The sequence below is a fragment of the Pantherophis guttatus genome, chromosome 1 (assembly GCF_059756535.1).
Source record: "Pantherophis guttatus breed Tessera chromosome 1, ASM5975653v1, whole genome shotgun sequence".
In the NCBI taxonomy this organism is placed as follows: Eukaryota; Metazoa; Chordata; class Lepidosauria; order Squamata; family Colubridae; genus Pantherophis; species Pantherophis guttatus.
In genome coordinates this window covers 347,331,719-347,354,344 of record NC_142063.1, presented here as the reverse complement: position 1 = coordinate 347,354,344, position 22,626 = coordinate 347,331,719, and the positions used below count along the sequence as shown (strand labels likewise).

Here is a 22,626-nt window from a genome sequence, read left to right as displayed (position 1 = left end):
GCTGGCTGGGGGATTCTGGGAGTGGAAGTCCCCCCCTCTGAAAGCATGGCTGACTGGGGAATTCTGGGAGTGGTAGTCCACCCCTCTTAAAGCATGGCTGGTTGGGGAATTCTGGGAGTTAAAGTCCACCCGTCTTAAATCCTGCTGGCTGGGGGATTCTGGGAGTGGAAGCCCACCCCTCTGAAAGCATGGCTGGCTGGGGGATTCTGGGAGTGGAAGTCCTCCCCTCTTAAAGCAGGCTGGCTGGGGGATTCTGGGAGTGGAAGTCCACCCCTCTGAAAGCATGGCTGACTGGGGAATTCTGGGAGTTAAAGTCCACCCGTCTTAAATCCTGCTGGCTGGGGGATTCTGGGAGTGGAAGCCCACCCCTCTGAAAGCATGGCTGGCTGGGGGATTCTGGGAGTGGAAGTCCTCCCCTCTTAAAGCAGGCTGGCTGGGGGATTCTGGGAGTGGAAGTCCACCCCTCTGAAAGCATGGTGGCTGGGGGATTCTGGGAGTTAAAGTCCACCCGTCTTAAATCCTGCTGCTGGGGGATTCTGGGAGTGGAAGTCCCCCCCTCTGAAAGCATGGCTGGTTGGGGAATTCTGGGAGTTAGAGTCCACCCGTCTTAAATCCTGCTGGCTGGGGGATTCTGGGAGTGGAAGTCCCCCCCTCTGAAAGCATGGCTGGCTGGGGAATTCTGGGAGTGGAAGTCCTCCCCTCTTAAAGCATGGCTGGTTGGGGAATTCTGGGAGTTAGAGTCCACCCGTCTTAAATCCTGCTGGCTGGGGGATTCTGGGAGTGGAAGCCCACCCCTCTGAAAGCATGGCTGGCTGGGGGATTCTGGGAGTTGAAGTCCTCCCCTCTGAAAGCATGGTGGCTGGGGAATTCTGGGAGTTAAAGTCCACCCGTCTTAAATCCTGCTGGCTGGGGGATTCTGGGAGTGGAAGTCCCCCCCTCTGAAAGCATGGCTGACTGGGGAATTCTGGGAGTGGTAGTCCTCCCCTCTTAAAGCATGGCTGACTGGGGAATTCTGGGAGTTAAAGTCCACCCGTCTTAAATCCTGCTGCTGGGGGATTCTGGGAGTGGAAGTCCCCCCCTCTGAAAGCATGGCTGACTGGGGAATTCTGGGAGTGGAAGTCCTCCCCTCTTAAAGCATGGCTGGTTGGGGAATTCTGGGAGTTAGAGTCCACCCGTCTTAAATCCTGCTGGCTGGGGGATTCTGGGAGTGGAAGCCCACCCCTCTGAAAGCATGGCTGGCTGGGGAATTCTGGGAGTGGAAGTCCTCCCCTCTTAAAGCAGGCTGGCTGGGGGATTCTGGGAGTGGAAGTCCACCCCTCTGAAAGCATGGCTGACTGGGGAATTCTGGGAGTTAAAGTCCACCCGTCTTAAATCCTGCTGGCTGGGGGATTCTGGGAGTGGAAGTCCCCCCCTCTGAAAGCATGGCTGACTGGGGAATTCTGGGAGTGGTAGTCCACCCCTCTTAAAGCATGGCTGGTTGGGGAATTCTGGGAGTTAAAGTCCACCCGTCTTAAATCCTGCTGGCTGGGGGATTCTGGGAGTGGAAGCCCACCCCTCTGAAAGCATGGCTGGTTGGGGGATTCTGGGAGTGGAAGTCCTCCCCTCTTAAAGCAGGCTGGCTGGGGGATTCTGGGAGTGGAAGTCCACCCCTCTGAAAGCATGGCTGACTGGGGAATTCTGGGAGTTAAAGTCCACCCGTCTTAAATCCTGCTGGCTGGGGGATTCTGGGAGTGGAAGTCCCCCCCTCTGAAAGCATGGCTGAATGGGGAATTCTGGGAGTGGTAGTCCACCCCTCTTAAAGCATGGCTGGTTGGGGAATTCTGGGAGTTAAAGTCCACCCGTCTTAAATCCTGCTGGCTGGGGGATTCTGGGAGTGGAAGCCCACCCCTCTTAAAGCATGGCTGGCTGGGGAATTCTGGGAGTGGAAGCCCACCCCTCTTAAAGCAGGCTGGCTGGGGGATTCTGGGAGTGGAAGCCCACCCCTCTTAAAGCATGGCTGGCTGGGGGATTCTGGGAGTTGAAGTCCACCCACGTTAAAGCATTGCTGGCTGGGGGATTCTGGGAGTGGAAGTCCACCCCTGTGAAGACTGCCAAGGCTGAGAAACACTGCCCCCACCCCCCCCGCCCGAGAGAGCCTCGTGTCCTTAGGAAAGTTCAATTCTCACATGTCAAAACCTTTTACATGCCATCCATCAACAGTTCCGCTGGTGGCACCACTAAATCCGGGCGAGCGTGGGGGAGCTGTTGCCAGCAGAGACACTTTTCCATCACACCCAAAGTGTTTGCTCTTTGCAAAAGCTGGCTGCTTGGGGGCACAAACGAAGAGGGGGAAATGCGCCAGTGTCTGTTTGTGTGCGTGGAGCTGTCCATCCCTTCCTCCTCTTGGCCTCCCGCACGGAAAGGTCTATTCTTAGGTGCTGAGTCCTGGCTGCTATTTTTAGCCCAAAATGCTGCCTCATGCCCATGGAAAAAGTGCCAGCTCCCAGACTGGGCCTGGGGTCCAAAGCCCACCTCTCCCACCAGCCCTCGGACAACCAGCCACCGAAAGGGGAAATTGTTCCTTTTTCTTTTCTTTTCTTTTTTTGTGCCAACGGAGAAAGGGGCAGTGGATCGGATGCCCTGCGCCCTCCGCAGCGGGCATTTTGCTGCCTCCGGGTACTGACTAACTGCTTTTGATTTTCTGCAGTGCCAGTACGGTGCCCGGGCTGCTCCTGGGGAGCTTGGAAAAAGTCCCAGGGCTCTGGTTCAGCTTGGAAAAGGGTGGCTGGCTCAGCAATTTCTGGAATCTCCCGGGGAGGGAGATGGGTGCGGGGGAAGGAAAGGAAAATTTGCTGGGTTTTTTTTTTCCCCCCCAAAAAATTCTGCAACTGCAAATGCTTGGTTTGCCCAGCTGAGAAGAGGCTGGCGCAGTGCAGGGGGTGGATTGGCAGGAATAGGAATGGGAATGGGAATGGAACGGAACGGAACAGAACAGAAATGGAATGGAATGGAATAGAATAGAATAGAATAGGAATTAGGATAAAGAATAGAATGGAATGGAATGGAATGGAATGGAATGGAATGGAATGGAATGGCATAGCATAGCATAGCATAGCATAGCATAGAATAGAATAGAATAGAATAGAATAGTATAGAATAGTATAGAATAGAATAGAACAGAACAGAACAGAGAAATTGGAATGGAATGGAATGGAATGGAATGGAATGGAATGGAATGGAATAGAATAGAATAGAATAGAATAGAGATTGGAATAAGATTAGAATAGAATAGAATTGGAATGGAATGGAATGGAATGGAATGAAACGGAACGGAACTGAACGGAACAGAATGGAACAGAACAGAACAGAACAGAACAGAACAGAACTGGAATGGAATGGAATGGAATGGAATGGAATGGAATAGAATAGAATAGAATAGAATAGAATAGAATAGAATAGAATAGAATAGAATAGAATAGAATAGAATAGGAATGGAACAGAACAGAACAGAACAGAACAGAACAGAACAGAACAGAACAGAACTGGAATGGAATGGAATGGAATGGAATGGAATGGAATGGAATAGAATAGAATAGAATAGAATAGAATAGAATAGAATAGAATAGAATAGAATAGATTAGAGATTGGAATAAGATTAGAATAGAATAGAATTGGAATGGAATGGAATGGAATGAAACGGAACGGAACGGAACGGAACGGAACGGAACAGAACAGAACAGAACAGAACAGAACAGAACAGAACAGAACTGGAATGGAATGGAATGGAATGGAATGGAATGGAATGGAATGGAATAGAATAGAATAGAATAGAATAGAATAGAATAGAATAGAATAGAATAGAATAGAATAGAATAGAATAGGAATGGAACAGAACAGAACAGAACTCAAATGGAATGGAATGGAATGGAAATAGGAATAGAGGATGGGATGGGATAGAAGACGAGAGGAGAGGATAATACAAGGTAGAATGGAGTAGAATAGCATAAGAATTAATGGAATGGAATGGAATGGGCAGAATAGAAATAGAAATAGAAATAGAAATAGAAATAGAAATAGAAATAGAAATAGAATTAGAATTAAGAATAGAATGGAATGGAATGGAATAGGAATAGGAATAGGAATAGAGGAGGGGATGGGATAGAAGACGAGAGGAGAGGAGAGGAGAGGAGAGGAAAAGATAGAATAACTGAAATTCTGGGAGTTGAAGTCCATCCATCTTCAACTTCCAGGGCTGAGAAACACGGCCTTCAAGACCAACACGCACAGTTCAAGGAAGTGGGGAGGGGGGCTGCTTCAGCAAAGTGGGCCTCTTTGTGTGTCTGGCCTAATTTCCTTGCTAGCTGCAGCCCCCTCCTCATGAATAAGACCCGAAATCAAGCTTCCAATCAATCATTTGAAATGAAATCCAACAGCTGCACCCAAGCGATGGTCAAAAAAGTCAAGATGGCCACCGCGACATGTTCCCTTCCCCAAAGGGTCCTCCCTGCCTCCAATTCAAATCCCTGTTTTGACCAAAGACGCCAAACTCAGATAGTCCTCGACCTACCCTCCTTCTCTTAATAACGGTTTGAGCCCTGAAAAAGTCAGTCACCAGCGAATTTCGAACTTATGACTGCTGCCCCACCCCTCCGCCAGTCACCTGATTGCAATTTGGGTGCTCCTGTTTATGACCGGTTGTAGTGTCCTGGGGGGGGTCACAATTTGCGACTCCCCCCCCATTTCTGGCAAAATATGGCCCCCCAAAATGCCATGAATTAAGCTGGATTTGCATTTACAACCGGGTAGCTCAACCTTTGACCGCATGACTTGAACTTACATCCGTGGGAAAAAAGTTGGATCCGTTCCCACAATGACTCAACTTATGACAAGGACGACTAAAAATAGAAATTGGGATCATAAATCGAGGACGACCCACATGCAAAACATAGTCTGAAGGGCTGTGACATCCCTGGCCCAGAGGTGAAATGCTACCTGTTTAGGCCGGTTTGCCCAAACTGGAAATAACAAATGTGACTGGTTCGCAGAACCGGTAGTAAAAATGCTTTAAAAAGTAAAAAAAAAAGTTCCAAGGATGGCGCGGCACAGCTGATCGTCTGAACTTTGTTTTCCCAACAATCAGCTGTGACAATCAACTGTGTCCTGGGATCCTTGGAACTTTTTTTTTTTTTACTTTTTAAAGCATTTTTTACTACCTATTGTAGGAAATCCATTTTTGCTCCCAGGAGGCTTCCCTGAGGCCTGCTAGGCCAAAAATGCAGGGATGGGGGGGGGGAATGCTGAGAAAGAAAGGAAGAAAGGAAGAAAGAAAGGAAGGAAGAAAGAAAGAAAGAAAGAAAGAAAGAAAGAAAGAAAGAAAGAAAGAAAGAAAGAAAGAAAGAAATAGAACAAAAGAAAGAAAGAAAGAAAGAAAGATGGAGGGAAGAAAGAAAGAAAGAAATAGAACGAAAGAAAGAAAGAAAGAGACAAAGAAAGAAAGAGGGAGGGAAGAAAGAAATAGAACAAAAGAAAGAAAGAAAGAAAGACGGAGGGAAGAAAGAAAGAAAGAAAGAAAGAAAGAAAGAAAGAAATAGAACAAAAGAAACAAAGAAAGAAAGAAAGAGGGAAGAAAGAAAGAAATAGAACAAAAGAAAGAAAAAGAAAGGGAGGGAGGGAAAAAGGAGAGGAAGGAAGGACCACAAACCTGGCACTAGACGCAGCTTCAGATGATACCTTGAAAGAGCACAGCAATCAATCCAGGGCTGGAAGAGACCTGGAGGTCATCTAGTCCAACCCCCAACTCCAGCAGGACATTGTTAAAGTGAGTTTCTGTCTTTTGATCCCCTAGTCATATGACTACATAGCCACGCCCATCCAGTCACATGACCCCACCACCACGCCATGTCCACAGAACCAGTAGGAATTTTTTTAGATTTCACCACTGTCCTGGCCCCGTCACTTACCATGATGGTCGTGTCTTCCGATGCGCTGGCAATCACGTTGTCGTTGTGGGGGCACCAGTCGATATCCAGCACGGGGGCCGAATGTCCAGTCACCAAAGGAACGTTCTTGTCCACGCGGCCCATCTGCAAACAGACACATGGAGAACATTTGTTAAATTTAAATGCCACCCATCTCATGCTCCAGAGAGAGATTCCAGCCTGGAGGTGGCGAGTTCTAGTCCTGCCTTAGGCATGAAAGCCAGCTGGGTGACTTTGGGCCAATCACCAGGAGACGGGGAGTTCTAGTCCCGCCTTAGGCATGAAAGCCAGCTGGGTGACTTTGGGCCAATCACCAGGAGACAGGGAGTTCTAGTCCCGCCTTAGGCATGAAGGCCAACTGGGTGACTTTGGGCCAATCACCAGGAGACGGGGAGTTCTAGTCCCGCCTTAGGCATGAAAGCCAACTGGGTGACTTTGGGCCAATCACCAGGAGACGGGAGTTCTAGTCCCGCCTTAGGCATGAAAGCCAGCTGGGTGACTTTGGGCCAATCACCAGGAGACGGGGAGTTCTAGTCCCGCCTTAGGCATGAAAGCCAGCTGGGTGACTTTGGGCCAATCACCAGGAGACGGGGAGTTCTAGTCCCGCCTTAGGCATGAAGGCCAACTGGGTGACTTTGGGCCAATCACCAGGAGACGGGGAGTTCTAGTCCCGCCTTAGGCATGAAAGCCAGCTGGGTGACTTTGGGCCAATCACCAGGAGACGGGGAGTTCTAGTCCCGCCTTAGGCATGAAGGCCAACTGGGTGACTTTGGGCCAATCACCAGGAGACGGGGAGTTCTAGTCCCGCCTTAGGCATGAAGGCCAACTGGGTGACTTTGGGCCAATCACCAGGAGACGGGGAGTTCTAGTCCCGCCTTAGGCATGAAGGCCAACTGGGTGACTTTGGGCCAATCACCAGGAGACGGGAGTCCTAGTCCTGCCTTAGGCATGAAGGCCAACTGGGTGACTTTGGGCCAATCACCAGGAGACGGGGAGTTCTAGTCCCGCCTTAGGCATGAAAGCCAGCTGGGTGACTTTGGGCCAATCAGCAGGAGAGTGGGAGTTCTAGTCCCGCCTTAGGCATGAAGGCCAACTGGGTGACTTTGGGCCAATCACCAGGAGACGGGGAGTTCTAGTCCCGCCTTAGGCATGAAAGCCAGCTGGTGACTTTGGGCCAATCATCAGGAGACGGGGAGTTCTAGTCCCGCCTTAGGCATGAAAGCCAGCTGGGTGACTTTGAGCCAATCACCAGGAGAGGGTGAGTTCTAGTCCCGCCTTAGGCATGAAAGCCAGCTGGGTGACTCTGGGCCAATCACCAGGAGACGGGGAGTTCTAGTCCCGCCTTAGGCATGAAAGCCGGCTGGGTGACTTTGGGCCAATCACCAGGAGAGGGTGAGTTCTAGTCCTGCCTTAGGCATGAAAGCCAGCTGGTGACTTTGGGCCAATCACCAGGAGACGGGGAGTTCTAGTCCCGCCTTAGGCATGAAGGCCAACTGGGTGACTTTGGGCCAATCACCAGGAGATGGTGAGTTCTAGTCCCGCCTTAGGCATGAAAGCCAGCTGAGTGACTGGGCCAATCACCAGGAGACGGTGAGTTCTAGTCCCGCCTTAGGCATGAAAACCAGCTGGGTGACTTTGGGCCAATCACCAGGAGACGGTGAGTTCTAGTCCCGCCTTAGGCATGAAAGCCAGCTGGGTGACTTTGGGCCAATCACCAGGAGACGGTGAGTTCTAGTCCCGCCTTAGGCATGAAAACCAGCTGGGTGACTTTGGGCCAATCACCAGGAGACGGTGAGTTCTAGTCCCGCCTTAGGCATGAAAGCCAGCTGAGTGACTGGGCCAATCACCAGGAGACGGTGAGTTCTAGTCCCGCCTTAGGCATGAAAACCAGCTGGGTGACTTTGGGCCAATCACCAGGAGACGGTGAGTTCTAGTCCCGCCTTAGGCATGAAAGCCAGCTGGGTGACTTTGGGCCAATCACCAGGAGAGGGTGAGTTCTAGTCCCGCCTTAGGCATGAAAGCCAGCTGGGTGACTTTGGGCCAATCACCAGGAGACGGTGAGTTCTAGTCCCGCCTTAGGTATGAAAGCCAGCTGGGTGACTTTGGGCCAATCACCAGGAGAGGGTGAGTTCTAGTCCCGCCTTAGGCATGAAAGCAAGCTGGATGACTTTGAGCCAATCACCAGGAGACGGTGAGTTCTAGTCCTGCCTTAGGCATGAAAGCCAACTGGGTGACTTTGGGCCAATCACCAGGAGACGGTGAGTTCTAGTCCCGCCTTAGGCATGAAAACCAGCTGGTGATTTGAGCCAGTCCCTCTCTCCCTCATCCCAGCCCACCTCACAGGGTTGTTGTTGTGGGAAAAACAGGAGGGGGAAGGAGTGTTGGACATGTTTCTTCTGGAGTTATTGGTAAACAATAATAAAGGTGGGATCCCAATACATAAAATCAAGAAGGAAGCCGAGAGCCTCCCACCAGGGTCTACCGGGAGCCCCCCTGGCTTTGTGGTCCAGACAAGGTGCGTTATATAACTTGTCCGTTTAGCCAAGGACAAAGAAATCAGAGCGATGATTTCTCATCGTTTGAATGTTACGGCTCTCTTAACGCAGCCCGAAATCATCGGGGCCGTTTCTGGCAGCCCCGTCACGCTCTTCGCTCCGCTTCAGGATAGGACAAACGGCCCTTCCCGAGCTCCAACTCCCAGGTGCGCCTGGCAGGATGAGAACATCCTGATCCATCCCTGGGCACCGGAGCGTTGGGTCTCATTTTAAGGGTGAGTTTTTTTTTTTTTTTTTTTTTTTTGAAACGCCGAACTTTTAGGCTGGGTGACTTTGAGAGGGGCCGTTTCCCACTCCGGTGCTTTTGGTTTTGATCCGGTTGAGGGACCCCCATCCCTGAGCCTCACCTGAGGTTTCCGTTGCTGTTTGTTCTCCAGAGGGAGGAAGAGGAAGAAGGGGAAAGGGAAGGGGAAGAAAAAGAGAGGAGAGGAGAGGAGAAGGAAGGGAGAAGGAAAAGGGAAGGGGAAAGGAAAAGGGAAGGGGAAAGGAAAGGAAGATAAAAAGAGAAAGGAAAGGAGAAGAGAGGAAAGGAGAGGGGAGGGAAAGGAAAGGAAAGGAAAGGAAAGGAAAGGAAAGGAAAGGAAAGGAAAGGAAAGGAAAGGAAAGGAAAGGAAAAGGGGAAGTGGAAGTGGAAGGGAGAGGAGAGGAGAAGTGAGAAGGAAGGAAGACGGAAAAGGGAAGGGGAAGGAAAGGAAGGGAAGGGAAGGAAAGGGAAGGAAAGAAGGGGAAGGGAAAGAAAGGAAGGAAGGGACAGGGAAAGGGAAAGGAAAGGAAGGGGAAGGAAAGGAAGGGGAAGGGAAAGAAGGAAAGGAAAGGAAAGAAAAGGAAAGGAAAGGGGAAGAAAAGGAGAGGAAAAGGGAGAAGGAAGGGAGAAGGGAAAGGGAAGGGGAAAGGAAAGGAAGATAAAAAGAGAAAGGAAAGGAGAAGAGAGGAGAGAAGAGAGGAGGGAACAAAGGAAAGGAAAGGAAAGGAAAGGAAGAAAGGGAAAGGGAAAGGAAAGGGAAAGGAAAGGAAAGGGAAGGAAAGGAAAGAAAGGGAAAGGGAAGGGAAAGGAAAGGGAAGGGAAGGGAAGGGAAGGAAAAGAAAGGGAAGGAAAGGAAAGGAAAGAAAGGGAAGGAAAGGGAAAGGAAGGAGAAGGAAAGGAAAGGGAAGGGAAGGGAAGGGAAGGGAAGGAAAGGGAAAGGGAAAGGGAAAGGGAAGGGAAAGGAAAGGGAAGGAAAGGAAAGGAAAGGAAGGGAAAGAGAAGGGAAAGGAAGGGAAGAAAGGGAAAGGAAAGGAAAGGAAGAAAGGGAAAGGTACAGAGGAAGGGGAAGGAAAGGAAAGGAAAGGAAGCGAAAGGGAAGGGAAGGGAAGGGAAGGGGAAGGAAGGGAAAGGAAGGGAAGAAAGGGAAAGGAAAGGAAAGGAAAGGAAGAAAGGGAAAGGTACAGAGGAAGGGGAAGGAAAGGAAAGGAAAGGAAAGGAAAGGAAAGGGGAAGGGGAAGGGGAAGGGGAAGGGGAAGGGGAAGGGGAAGAAGAGGAGAGGAGAAGGGAGAAGGAAGGAGAACGGAAAGGGAAGGGGAAAGGAAAGGAAAGGAAGATAAAAAGAGAAAGGAAAGGAGAAGAGAGGAGAGGAGAGGGGAGGGGAGGGGAGGGAAAGGAAAGGAAGAAAGGGAAAGGGAAAGGAAAGGAAGGGGAAGAAAAGGAGAGGAGAAGGGAGAAGGAAGGGAGAAGGAAAAGGGAAGGGGAAAGGAAAGGAAGATAAAAAGAGAAAGGAAAGGAGAAGAGAGGAAAGGAGAGGGGAGGGAAAGGAAAGGAAAGGAAAGGAAAGGAAAGGAAAAGGAAAGAGAAGGTGGGAAGGAAAGGAGGGAGGAAGGGAGGGGAGGAAGAAGAAGGAAAGGAGAAGTGATGGGGGAGGAAGAGGAGGAAAAGGACTGAGGTTTCTGATGCTCTCTGAGCTTGGTTGTTTCATGCAGATGTTTCATGACCAAACTAGGTAACAACATCAGCACTAGAAGGGAGGAGGATTTGTGAGGAGGAAGAGGAGGAGGAGGAAGAGTACTGTGGGGTCCTTGATGCTCTCTGAGCTTGGTGATTTTCTTGCAGACATTTCATGACCCAACCAGGTAACATCATCCGAGTTAGAAGGGAGCGGAGTTTGTGGAGAGGAGGAGGAGGAGGAAGGAGGAAGGAGAATAGAAAGTAGGGAGGCCATGAGAGTCAGAAGTTGTTGGCGGGGGGGATAAATGCAACCCCTCAGCTATTGTGGGGAGAAACTTATTCTACGACCTCCTCCTTGCCTCTTGCCAGACAGGCTCTCTTTAAAATGAAACCTGATCCAAATGAGCAGCGCAGGAAGAAAACACCGAATAATGTCAAGTGAAAATTGGCAAAGCCAACGGAAAGCTGAGCCAAAACGCCAGGCTTCGCACCCGTCCCTTCGGCTCCTCTACTTACAACAGGAACCATTCAAAGTTACAACAAGCGCTGAACAATGTGGCTTAGGACCGTTTTTCACACTTAACGACCGTTGCAGAGTCACGTGATCAAAATCCAGCCGCTTGCTAACCGACTCGTATTTATGACGGTCGCAGTATCCCGGGGTCACGCGATCCCCCTTTTTGTGACCTTCGGGCAAGCCAAATCAACGGGGATTCGCTTAACAACCGTGTGACTGCCTTAACAACGGCAGGTGGTTCACTTAACAACCGTGGCAAGAAAGGTCATAAAATGGGACAAAACTCTTGCTCAGCCACAGAAATCTGAGGCTCAATTGTGGTCGTAAGTCGAGGACTACCTCTTCAGGAAGACGCGGCGGAGCCCAACGAGAAAATATGGCACAGTGCAAAAACACACACACACCTGGATGAATAATTGCACATCCCTGTTTCCACGCCATGCGTAGTCCTCGCAGATGCCCGCTGGGCGCCTGAGTTCTCCTCTAGGCGCGCTGACCTTGAGCAGGCCGCCTCGCTGCCATCCCACCTCAGGGAAATTTGAGCCGTGGAAAAAATGCCCCCCCCCCCTTTCCCTCCCTTCTCCGCTCAACCTCCGCTCCCTTCGTTTTAATTGTTCCCAAAAGTGAGTCACTTATTATTGTGACTCAGCCGGACAACTGCTCCAGTCCATCTCTCGGGCTGGCCGGCCCAGGACAGGAAGGGTGGGGAGGGGGGGAAAAGAAAGAGAGAGAGAGAGAGAGAGAGAGAGGGAGAGGAGGGGGTGCTTAGAGGGCAGCTGCCTGAGGAGGGAAGAGGAAAAAGGATGGAGGTGAGAACAAAAAATTCACAAATTGACAAAATTCGCAAGCCGGGCGGAAATGCACGAATGCCTGGCTTCCTTCGGAGGTTCCAGATATTTTGCAAAACATGCGTCCTGGAGGTCCATCGAGGCCACCTGGAAATTGTCCTTGGAGGGCAGGACGTGGGGGGCAGCAGAGGTCCAACTGGGTCTGTCCGTCTCCTGTTTTCGCCCAAGCCGGGAGCAATGCGTCGTATGCGTTCCCGCCTCGGTGTCCTGCCTTGGCTGTCGACGGGGACGTTGTGCCCATCCTTGTGCCGTGGCAGAAATGATGTGAAATGGTGAGGACCAGGGGAAATAGCCGGGTGACCTTCGGGGGGTTTGACGTTGTCAGGTCTTGTGGTCGTCTCCTTAGCCTGCTGTTTTGATTTAATGTACTGGCCGCGGGATACTTTCTGGGGTCCTTGGTGCTCTCTGAGATGTGGGGTTTCCTTGTAGACATTTCATGGCCCAACTAGGGAACATCATCAGTGATGGAAGGGAGGGGGGTTTGCACGGAGGAGGAGGAGGAGGAGGAGGAGGAAGGGGAGAAAGAAGAGGAGGAGGAGGAGGAGAAAGGAGGAGGAGGAAGAGGAAGAGGAGAAAGAAGAGGAGGAGGAGGAGGAGGAGGAAGAGGAGAAAGAAGAGGAGGAGGAGGAGGAGGAAGGGGAGGAGCAGGAGGAGGAGGAGGAAGGGAAGAAAGAAGAGAAGGAAGAGGAGAAAGAAGAGGAGGAGGAGGAGGAGGAAGGAGGAGGAGGAAGGGGAGGAGGAGGAGGAAGAGGAGAAAGAAGAGGAGGAGGAGGAAGGAGGAGGAGGAGGAGGAAGAGGAGAAAGAAGAGGAGGAAGGAGATGGAGGAAGGAGGAGGAGGAGGAAATGATTGTGGGGTCCTTGGTGCTCTCTGAGCTTGCTGGTTTCCTTGCAGTCGTCTCATGACCCATCTAGGGAACATCATCAGTGCTAGAAGGGCAGGGTGTTTGCTCTCTTTTTATATACAGTGGCTTGTCCTGCCAGGCATTAAATAAATAGAGAGTGTCTAAAGCATTAATTAACCAACAACCAGATAAGCAGGGATTAACCCCAGTCAAACGATCAATCAGAAAACGATACCCCAGTCAAGGAATGGCCGAGGATAAAACCACAACTCCATCAAAACTAGTAGGACAAGCTATAGAGAGAGCAAACCTCGCTCCCTTCTAGAATTGATGACCTTCCATAACTGGGGAATGAAACATCTCCAAGAAAACAACCCAGCTCAGAGAGCACTAAGGACCCCATGGTCACCCCCCCCCCGGCTCCTCTTTCTCCTCCACTCCCTTCTAGCACTGATGACGTTACCTAGTTGGGTAATGAAACATCTGCCAGAAAACAGCCTCAGAGAGCACCAGGGATGCTACAGTTCTCCTCCTCCTCCTCCCACTTTCCTCCTCCTCCTTCTCCCCCACACAACCCCCCCTCCTTCTAGCACTGATGATGTTACCTAATTGAATTGCAAAACGTCTTCAAGAAAACCACCAAGCTCAAAGAGCATTAAAGACCGCACAGTCCTCCTCCTCCTCCTTCCATCTATCACTGATGCTGTTCCCTAGTTGGGTCACAAAATGTCTGCAAGAAAAACCCCAAACTCAGAGAGCACCAAGGACCCTATAGTCCTCCTCCTCCTCCTCTTCCTCCTTGTCCTTGTCCTTTTCCTCCTCCTCCTCTCATCTAGCACTGATGCTGTTCCCTAGTTGGGTCACGAAACGTCCGCAAGAAAAACCCCAAGCTCAAGAGCACCAAGGGCCCTATAGTCCTCTTCCTCCTTGTCCTTGTCCTCTTCCTCCTCCTCTGCCTCTTCCTCCTCCTCCTCCTCCTCCTCTTCCTCCTCCTCCTCTCATCTAGCACTGATGCTGTTCCCTAGTTGGGCCACAAAACATCCTCAAGTAAAACCCCAAGCTCAGAGAGCACCCCCTATAGTCCTCCTCCTCCTCTTCCTCCTTGTCCTCGTCCTCTTTCTCCTCCTTCTCTGCCTCCTCTTCCTCCTCCTCTTCCTCCTTCTCCTCTTCTTCCTCCTCCTTCCATCTAGCACTGATGCTGTTCCCTAGTTGGGTCACAAAACGTCCGCAAGAAAAAACCCAAGCTCAGAGAGTACCAAGGACCCTATAGTCCTCCTCCTCTTCCTCCTTGTCCTCGTCCTCTTCCTCCTCCTTCTCTGCCTCCTCTTCCTCCTCCTCTTCCTCCTTCTCCTCTTCTTCCTCCTCCTTCCATCTAGCACTGATGCTGTTCCCTAGTTGGGTCACAAAACGTCCGCAAGAAAAAGCCCAAGCTCAGAGAGCACCCCCTATAGTCCTCCTCCTCTTCCTCCTTGTCCTCATCCCTCCTCCTTCTCTGCCTCCTCTTCCTCCTCCTCTTCCTCCTTCTCCTCTTCTTCCTCCTCCTTCCATCTAGCACTGATGCTGTTCCCTAGTTGGGTCACAAAACGTCCGCAAGAAAAAACCCAAGCTCAGAGAGTACCAAGGACCCTATAGTCCTCCTCCTCTTCCTCCTTGTCCTCGTCCTCTTCCTCCTCCTTCTCTGCCTCCTCTTCCTCCTCCTCTTCCTCCTTCTCCTCTTCTTCCTCCTCCTTCCATCTAGCACTGATGCTGTTCCCTAGTTGGGTCACAAAACGTCCGCAAGAAAAAGCCCAAGCTCAGAGAGCACCCCCTATAGTCCTCCTCCTCTTCCTCCTTGTCCTCATCCCTCCTCCTTCTCTGCCTCCTCTTCCTCCTCCTCTTCCTCCTTCTCCTCTTCTTCCTCCTCCTTCCATCTAGCACTGATGCTGTTCCCTAGTTGGGCCACAAAACATCCGCAAGTAAAACCCCAAGCTCAGAGAGCACCCCCTATAGTCCTCCTCCTCCTCCTCCTCCTCCTCCTCCTCCTCCTCCTCCTCCTCCTCCTCCTCCTCCTCCTCCTCCTCCTTTGTGGGCTTCCAACCTTCCATATCCACCTCTGTTCCTGGGCAGGAAGAGTCTATGAGATTGCTGCATGGACAGGAGTTTTGAACGTCCGTTTCCAGCTGGACCGATCACCAGGCACGGTGGCCATGGCTAGTCCCAACTGCTGGAGGCATTAAGAGGCCAACTCGGAGGAAGGCTGCATTCACACAGCACCCAAAACCCAAGGAAAGCAAGCGAGTTAGGCCCCAGCCGCGACCTCTTCCCTCCTTGCAAAAGCGCTGGTTCAGTTTATCCAGGCCACATCAAGCAGGTTCAGAGGGAAACATCAAAAAATGTGATTGAAATAAACCTTCTAAGTTAAGTAAACTCCAACAGGGTGAAAAAAAACCGCTTGGGAAACTTAACATCAAATGCCCAGGTGTCCTCGGAGATTCTCCGTCCTCCAGGTCAGGGTTGTCCCAAAAGGTGCTTTTTTTCAGGAGGCAACTGGACTTCCTTATTTTTTTTTTTCTTTTGAAGACGTTTCCCTTCTCATCCAAGAAGCTTCTTCGACTCTGACTGGATGTTGGGGAAGGGAAGGATTGATATTCCTTGCAGACAGCTGATCATTTGCATCCTTTTAGAGGGTCATTTAAGGACCAGGAGGTTTATCTGTGTCCTCAGGGTCAGCTGAGTAGTGCAAGTGGTTCCAGCGTAGTCTGCAATTTTTTCCCTCCGGAAATCCGTTCCTATGGATTGGATTGCCAGAGGATTCAGGTGTGGGAATAGGAATGGATTTCCAGAGGAAGAAATTGGAACCATTTGCACCACTCAGGTGGCCCTGAGGACACAGAGAAACCCCCAAGTGGCCTCAAAGACCCTCTAAAACAGTGTTTCTCCACCTTGGAAGCTTGAAGATGGGTGGACTTCAACTCCCAGAATCCCCCAGCCAGCAGCGCTGGCTGGGGGATTCTGGGAGTTGAAGTCCACCCATCTTCAAGCTTCCAAGGTGGAGAAACACTGCTCTAAAAGGATGCCAATGACCACTGTCTGCAAGGAGTATCAATCCTTCCCTTCCCCACCATTCGGTCAGAGCCGAAGAAGCTTCTTAGATGAGAAGTGAAACGTCTTCAAAGAAAAAACCAGAAAGTCCAGTTGCCACTTGAAAATGCCCAGGTTAAAGATGAAAGATGGATGCAAAAAAGAGCTTTGGAGTAGCACAGGATTGCAAACCGAACGTGAGCTGGCAGAGAAGGTAATTTTAGGGGGTATCAAGAAAAAAATATTTTTTTTACAGGTAATCCTCTACTTCGTTTAGTGACCGTTCCAAGTTTTCAACAGCGCTGAAAAAAGTTGACTTCTTTCCGGGATTCACCCTTAGAACCGTTGCAAAATCCCCAGGCTCAACATTCAGAGGCTTGGCAACTGATTCATATTTATGACGGTCGCAGTGTCCCATGGTCACGGGATTCCGTTTTGCAATCTTCTGACCAGCAAAGTCAGTGGGGGGAGCCAGAATCGCTTTTAACCACCGCGTGACTGACTTAACAACCGCCGCGATTCACTTAACAACGGTGGCAAGGAAGGTCGTAAAATGGGGCAAACCCCGCTAAAGAACCGTCTCGGTTAGCAATGGAATTTTTGAGCTGAATTGTTGTCGTAAACCGAGGACTTCCTGTATTGGGGGGGGAAAAGCACTGGGAAAAAACCCCAGTTTTTTCTTAGTTTGCATTGTTTTTAAAGACGATTAACTGCTCCTTTAGGCTTCATGGGTTGCTCCTCCTGCATAAATGTGGGTTTATTCCACGTGTCGTGGCCGGAGAAAGTTGTGGCAACCTCGTGTGGTCCTTCCTTCACGTGATTTCGAGTTTTTAGACATCGAAAACAGGATAAGAAATCTGAGCAACCGTTTGCAAAGACACGCTGACTTCCACCGTGGTCGAATTTGCAAGACGTATTCGAATCTTCACGACGTTCCACGAGTTGCTTGCAGTTTATCCAACACAGATAGTCCTCGACTTACGCCCATTTGCTTAGCGACGGTTCAAAGTTACGAAGCACTGAAAAAAGTGCGACATACGGCCAGCACTGACAAAAATTGCAGCATCCCCCCCCCATGGTCACATGATCACTCCCCAACGCTTCCGATAAGCAAATTCAATGCGGGAAGTTGGGTTTGTTTAACGACCAGATGATTCAATCGCAGCGATTTGCTTAACAACGGTGGCAAAGAAGGTTGTCAAACCGGGTACAGCTCACTTAACAGCCGCCTTGCTTGCTCTGGTCTCAATGGTGGTTTTAAGTCGAGGACTACCGGTATATAGCCTGAGTGGCGTAGGAGGCTAATGCCTCCTACTAAGGCAGCATTTAACATCCAGCTGCCTGCAATTACTGCGAGTTCAATTCTCACCAGGCTCAAGGTCGACTCAGCCTTCCATCCTTTCTAAGGTGGGTAAAATGAGGAGCCGGTTTGTGGGGGCAATAAGTTGACTTTGTATAAAATATATACAAAAGTATGAAGGCTATTGCTTAACGCACTGTAAGCCGCCCTGAGTCTCCGGAGAAGGGCGGCATATAAAAATAAATAAAAATAAAAATAAAATAAAAATATTTGGAATCGCCGTGAATTTCTATAGAACTCTAATAAAGAGTAACCAGCTTGTGCAAATAACACTGAGATCCAGCACCTTTGTGCATCAAAGGAACAAATCCGCATTTTGATTGTAGCAGCATCTCTCCTTTTGAAGGGATATCAATTCTCCTCCTCACTGTTACTCCATTTCCTGATCAGTTGCGAACCGATTTCTCACTCCTGAGTGATGTCTGCTACTCGGGCGTGCATGCACGCTCAAACCAATTTTGCAATGTTCTAAGGCAGTCCTTCTCTTTGTTCCGTACCGGTGGGTATAGTGTCACCGGCCAACTTTTGGGGGAAAAAATCAGAAATGATTTGATCCTCTCCAGTTTGGGGTGTTTTCCATCACGTCTCCAAACCAGGGGAGAGAATTTACTCGCAAGTGCAAGTTCAGAAGACGCAGGAGAGACGTGGCCCATCGAATTGCCAAGAATCGGACACGACTGAATGGAGAACGTCCTCATTCATTGTTCCGTTGGGTTCATCTTCATCTCGAGAGCCAACTTTTGACAGGGACGCAGAGAAAGGGATGAAGGAGAGTATCAAGGATGTTCAGGGGAATGAGAAATTAAGGCTGGGAGGAGGCATGGAAGGAGTCGAGCTGGGTACATTTTCTGTTGAGAAAAGAGGACGGAAGGGGAGACAACTGTCGCAATTCTGTGGATTGCTACAATCCACGCCTGCTTCATTCGCATTCGGGGCCTTGCGGCTACAGTACGGAGCTGAACGCGTGAAATGAACCCTTGAAACCATGCTAAAAATAAACTATGATTTGACCTCTAACAAACATGATCAACAGCCCCCTTTTGAGAAGGACGCAGAGAAAGGGATGAAGGAGAGTATTAAGGATATTCAAGGGGATGAGAAATTAAGACTAGGAGGAGGAATGGAAGGAGTCGAGCTGGGTGCATTTGATCTTGATGGAAGAGGAGATGAAAGGACTTGGTCAACAGCTGAAGGATGTCAACAGTGGCTCAACAGAGGCTCCACATTCTTGCCCCAAACAATGGGTCAAGCAGGAAAGGTGGGGCAAAATGGCCCATCTTCCACCACTCCAGAGATAATTCTCCCGTTGAAGCCACAAGAAAAACAACGGTCAACAGGCCACAAGAGTGAAACGAAGTCACTGAGGGCTTTCGGAAGCAAGCGAGCAGGTAGAAGACTTGGCTTGCTTTTGGTTTAACCTTTGGGGTACCTTCAAACCCCTCCAGAAAAGGGACCCCAAAACCATCTTCCTTGTCCAGAATCAAAAATCAAATCCGGTTAACTAACCCATCCTCAAGGTGCTGAGTTTGGGAAACATTATCTGAATCCAATCCATTAACCCACATTTTGAACTTTGGAGCCAGAGAAGACAAAGACATGAGTCATCCATCTTCTGTTGACGTCCTTCAGCTGTTGACCAAGTCCTTTCATCTCCTCTTCCATCAAGATCAAATGCACCCAACTCGACTCCTTCCATTCCTCCTTCTAGTTTTAATTTCTCATCCCCTTGAATATCCTTAATATACTCTCCTTCATCCCTTTCTCTGCGTCCTTCTCAAAAGGTGGCTGTTGATCGTGTTTGTTAGAGGTCAAATCATAGTTTGTTTTTAGCATGGTTTCAATGGCTCATTTCACGCGTTCAGCCCCGTACTGTAGCCGCAAGGCCTTGAGTGCGAATGAAGCAGGCGTGGATTGTAGCAATCCACGGAATTGCGACAGTTGTCAGGGGAAGTGCCAAGATGCCATCACAAAAGGCCCAATGCTAATTTTGCCTCTTGCAAAGGCTGACTTCTGCATTGCATGTAGGCCAAGGGGATTCTCTCCCTCGCAGGGTTGTTGTGAAAAGCATACGGTACACTATCAGTACCGTACAAAGAAAATATCTAAAAGATGTTTTATAGATGGCATCTCCCATCGGCATGGATCTCCAAAATGTTCCCCAATACATCTTCATTCTGCTGGAAATGCAAAGCACAAAAAGGGACATACTACCACATGTGGTGGTCGTGTCCCAAAGCCAAACAATTCTGGAATAATATCAAAACCCAACTGGAACAAATAACAGCTCAAAAAGTACCACTAAGACCAGAAACATATTTATTAGGCATATTTACAGGTAATTACGACAGAGAAATAATATATTTGATCACACATATTTTGACTGCCTCAAGGATCACTTATGCACAAAATTGGAAATTGGAAGAAGTCCCAACACAAGATAGAATAATATCTAAAGTCATGGAATGCACTGAGATGGGCAGACTCACCAAGGAAATTCAAGGAAAAGAAGAATCTGACTACTACCTGGTTTGGCAAAGGTGGTATCAATGGTTAGAGGGAACAACCGAAACGGAAAGAGGATCCTAAAAGAGTAAAACAAAATTCTGTACCAAATAAGATATAACAACGCATAATTAAAGATTAAAAAATAAGATCGTTATATAAGGCGAGAGGAAGGAATACATATCGAGGAATTTAGGTTATTGATGTCGGAGGAAATCAGACATTACGTTTAGATGTTGTTTATGTTATTGATGTCGTATTTGTCGCATTTGTATGTGTATGTGTATTTTGTGTGTTTATATATGTAATAAAAATTTATATATATATATAAAAAGCTACGGAGCGCCTTGAGTGCGAAAGTCAAAAGTCTTGGGAGCCTTCAATGTTGCTCCCTCCCCCCCCATGGGGATAAACAAACCCCCCCCCAAGCCCACCTACCTTACTCAAGGGCAGGACCATAAATGCTCCTCCTCCTCCCGATTCCACAATGATGGCCAGGAACTTGGGGTTGACGGCACAAAAGGAACTGTCCCAGGTCACCTTGGAGACTCGGATGTCCTCGTACATCTGGTCAGCCTTGACCGGCTGTCCGAAGACATGCCGGAACTTGCTTTGCCGAACTACCCGGCGACTCATGGCGTCGGCTCTTCAGGAGGGCTGGGAGAGAGAGAGAGACAGTAAGGTCAACCGGGCAGCTGGACCACACCCAGGTGTACGAGTCCAATTTTCGGCACGCATCAAAGGATGTCAGGTTGAGTGGTGCAGTGGCCTAGAGGTAAAACTCTCGCCTCACAATTGGGAGGCTGCGAGTTCGATCCTACGTAGAGGCAAATATTTCTCTCTCTGGGCACGATGAGAAATTTATCTGCCGAACAAAACTCCACATTGGTGACAGGAAGGGCATCCGGCCAGTAAAACACTCAGCTCCATTCAGTTGCCCAGACTCCATGCCACAAGGGATTACGGGGTCATTAAAAGAAGATGATAAATGAAATCCAATTTTTACTACGGGTTCTGTGGGCGTGGCTTGGTGGGTATGGCAGGGGAAGGATACTGCAAAATCTCCATTCCCACCCCACTCCTGGGGGAAAGATATTGCAAAATCCCCATTCCCATCCCACTCTGGGGCCAGCCAGAGGCGGTATTTGCCGGTTCTCTGAACTACTCAAAATTTCCGCTACCAGTTCGTCAGAACCTGTCAGAACCTGCTGGATTTCACCCCTGATGTTAGGTTGATTAAATCTGCTCTCCTTTCACCATTTCTTTCCTCTCCGGTTTCCAGTCTTCAAGGCTGCAGTTTTCCTCCTCTGCCAAGCCCTGTTTTCCTCTAAAGCTGTTTCTTTTTTTCCCTTTTTTTTTCTTTTTTCTTTTCTTCTTTTTATTTGATTTATATGCCGCCCTTCTCCGGAGACTCAGGGCGGCTTACAATGCGTTAAGCAACAGCCTTCGTCCTTTTGTATATTTTATACAAAGTCAGCTTATTGCCCCCACAAACTGGGTCCTCATTTCACCTACCTTAGAAAGGATGGAAAGCTGAGTCGACCTTGAGCCTGGTGAGATTTGAACTTGCAGTAATTGCAGGCAGCTGGTGTTAATAACAGTGCTTTAATCTGCTGCGCTACCAGGGCTTCTTTTGACCCCAAGCAAGTAAATTCCAGATTAGAAGGGTTATTCATCTCCGCGCTTTCTTTGCATCAGAAACCCTGCTACTAAACTCAAGTATGTCCAGCCTTGAAACTGAAAAACCTCCCAGAATTCCGAAGCTGGCTGGGGAATTCTGGGAGTTGAAGTCCACCCATTGTCAAGTTGCTAAGGTTGAGAAACATTGGATTAGGAAGAGCATCCAACTGGTTACTGGAGACCCCGGAACATGATCGGCTCCCATTCCTGGAAGGCGAGATGTTTCTCCAGCTCCACATTCCTGCCCCGAGCGGTGGGTCAAGCTTCTCTAGGAAAGATGGGGCAACATGGCCTGTGTTACGTAAGACCGGTGGAATTCAACTCCCAGAATTCATGGCTGGCTGGGAAATTCTGGGAGCCCACTTATTTTCCAATGCACCAGAAGGCAGGACAAGAAACAATGGATGGAAACTAATCAAGGAGAGAAGCAACCTGGGATGAAGGAGAAACTTCCTAACAGAGCAATTATTAACCAGTGGGACAGCTTGCCACCAGAAGTTGTGGGTGTTTCCTCTCTGGAGGTTTTTAAAGAAGAGACTGGGCAGCCATTTGTCTAAAATGGTATAAGGTCTCCTGCTTGAGCAGGGGGTTGGGCTGGATGACCTCCAAGATCCCTTCCAAGTCTGTTATTTTATTATGCTATGGATGGATGGGTGGATGGATGGATGGAAGGAAGGAAAGAAGGAAAGAAAGAAGGAAGGGAGGAAGGGGAAAGGAAGGAAGGAAAGAAGGAAGGAAGGAAGGAAAGAAGGAAGGAAGGAAGGAAGGAAGGAAAGAAGGAAGGAAGGAAGGAAGGAAGGAAGGAAAGAAAGAAGGAAGGAAGAAAGGAAGGAAGGAAGGAAGGAAGGGGGAAGGAAGGAAGGAAAGAAAGAAGGAAGGAAGGAAGGGGGAAGGAAGGAAGGGGGAAGGAAGGAAGGAAAGAAAGAAAGAAGGAAGGAAGGGGGAAGGAAGGAAGGAAGGAAGGAAAGAAGGAAGGAAGGGGGAAAGAAGGAAGGAAGGAAAGAAGGAAGGGGGAAAGAAGGAAGGGGGAAAGAAGGAAGGAAGGAAGGAAAGAAGGAAGGAAGGGGGAAGGAAGGAAAGAAGGAAGGAAGGAAGGGGGAAAGAAGGAAGGGAGGGAGGAAGGAAGGAAGGGGGAAAGAAGGAAGGAAGGAAAGAAGGAAGGAAGGAAGGGGGAAAGAAGGAAGGAAGGAAAGAAGGAAGGAAGGAAGGAAGGGCAATGAATAGAAACTAATCAAGGAGATAAGCAATTTGGGATTAAGGAGAAATTTCCTAACAGTGAGAACCATTAACCAGTGGAACAGCTTGCCACCAGAAGTTGTGGATGGTCCATGACTGGAGGTTTTCAAGAAGGGATTGGACAGCCATTTGTCTGGAATTGTATAGAGT

The 22,626-nt window shown here is 49.3% G+C and overlaps 1 protein-coding gene across 3 annotated transcripts in view; it reads right to left on the bottom strand.

The window, feature by feature from the left end:
• CORO6 (coronin 6) overlaps window positions 1-22,626 on the bottom strand; it is a 51,093-nt gene that overhangs the window by 25,076 nt on the left and 3,391 nt on the right. For all 3 annotated transcript variants that reach the window (XM_087890374.1, XM_087890381.1, XM_087890378.1), the window contains exons 2-3: window positions 19,999-20,217; window positions 5,940-6,062 (exon numbers count right to left, since the gene is read on the bottom strand). In XM_087890374.1, coding sequence (XP_087746500.1) covers window positions 5,940-6,062; window positions 19,999-20,196 — 321 coding nt within the window. In that variant the 5' untranslated portion in view covers window positions 20,197-20,217. The remainder of the gene's footprint in view (window positions 1-5,939; window positions 6,063-19,998; window positions 20,218-22,626) is intronic.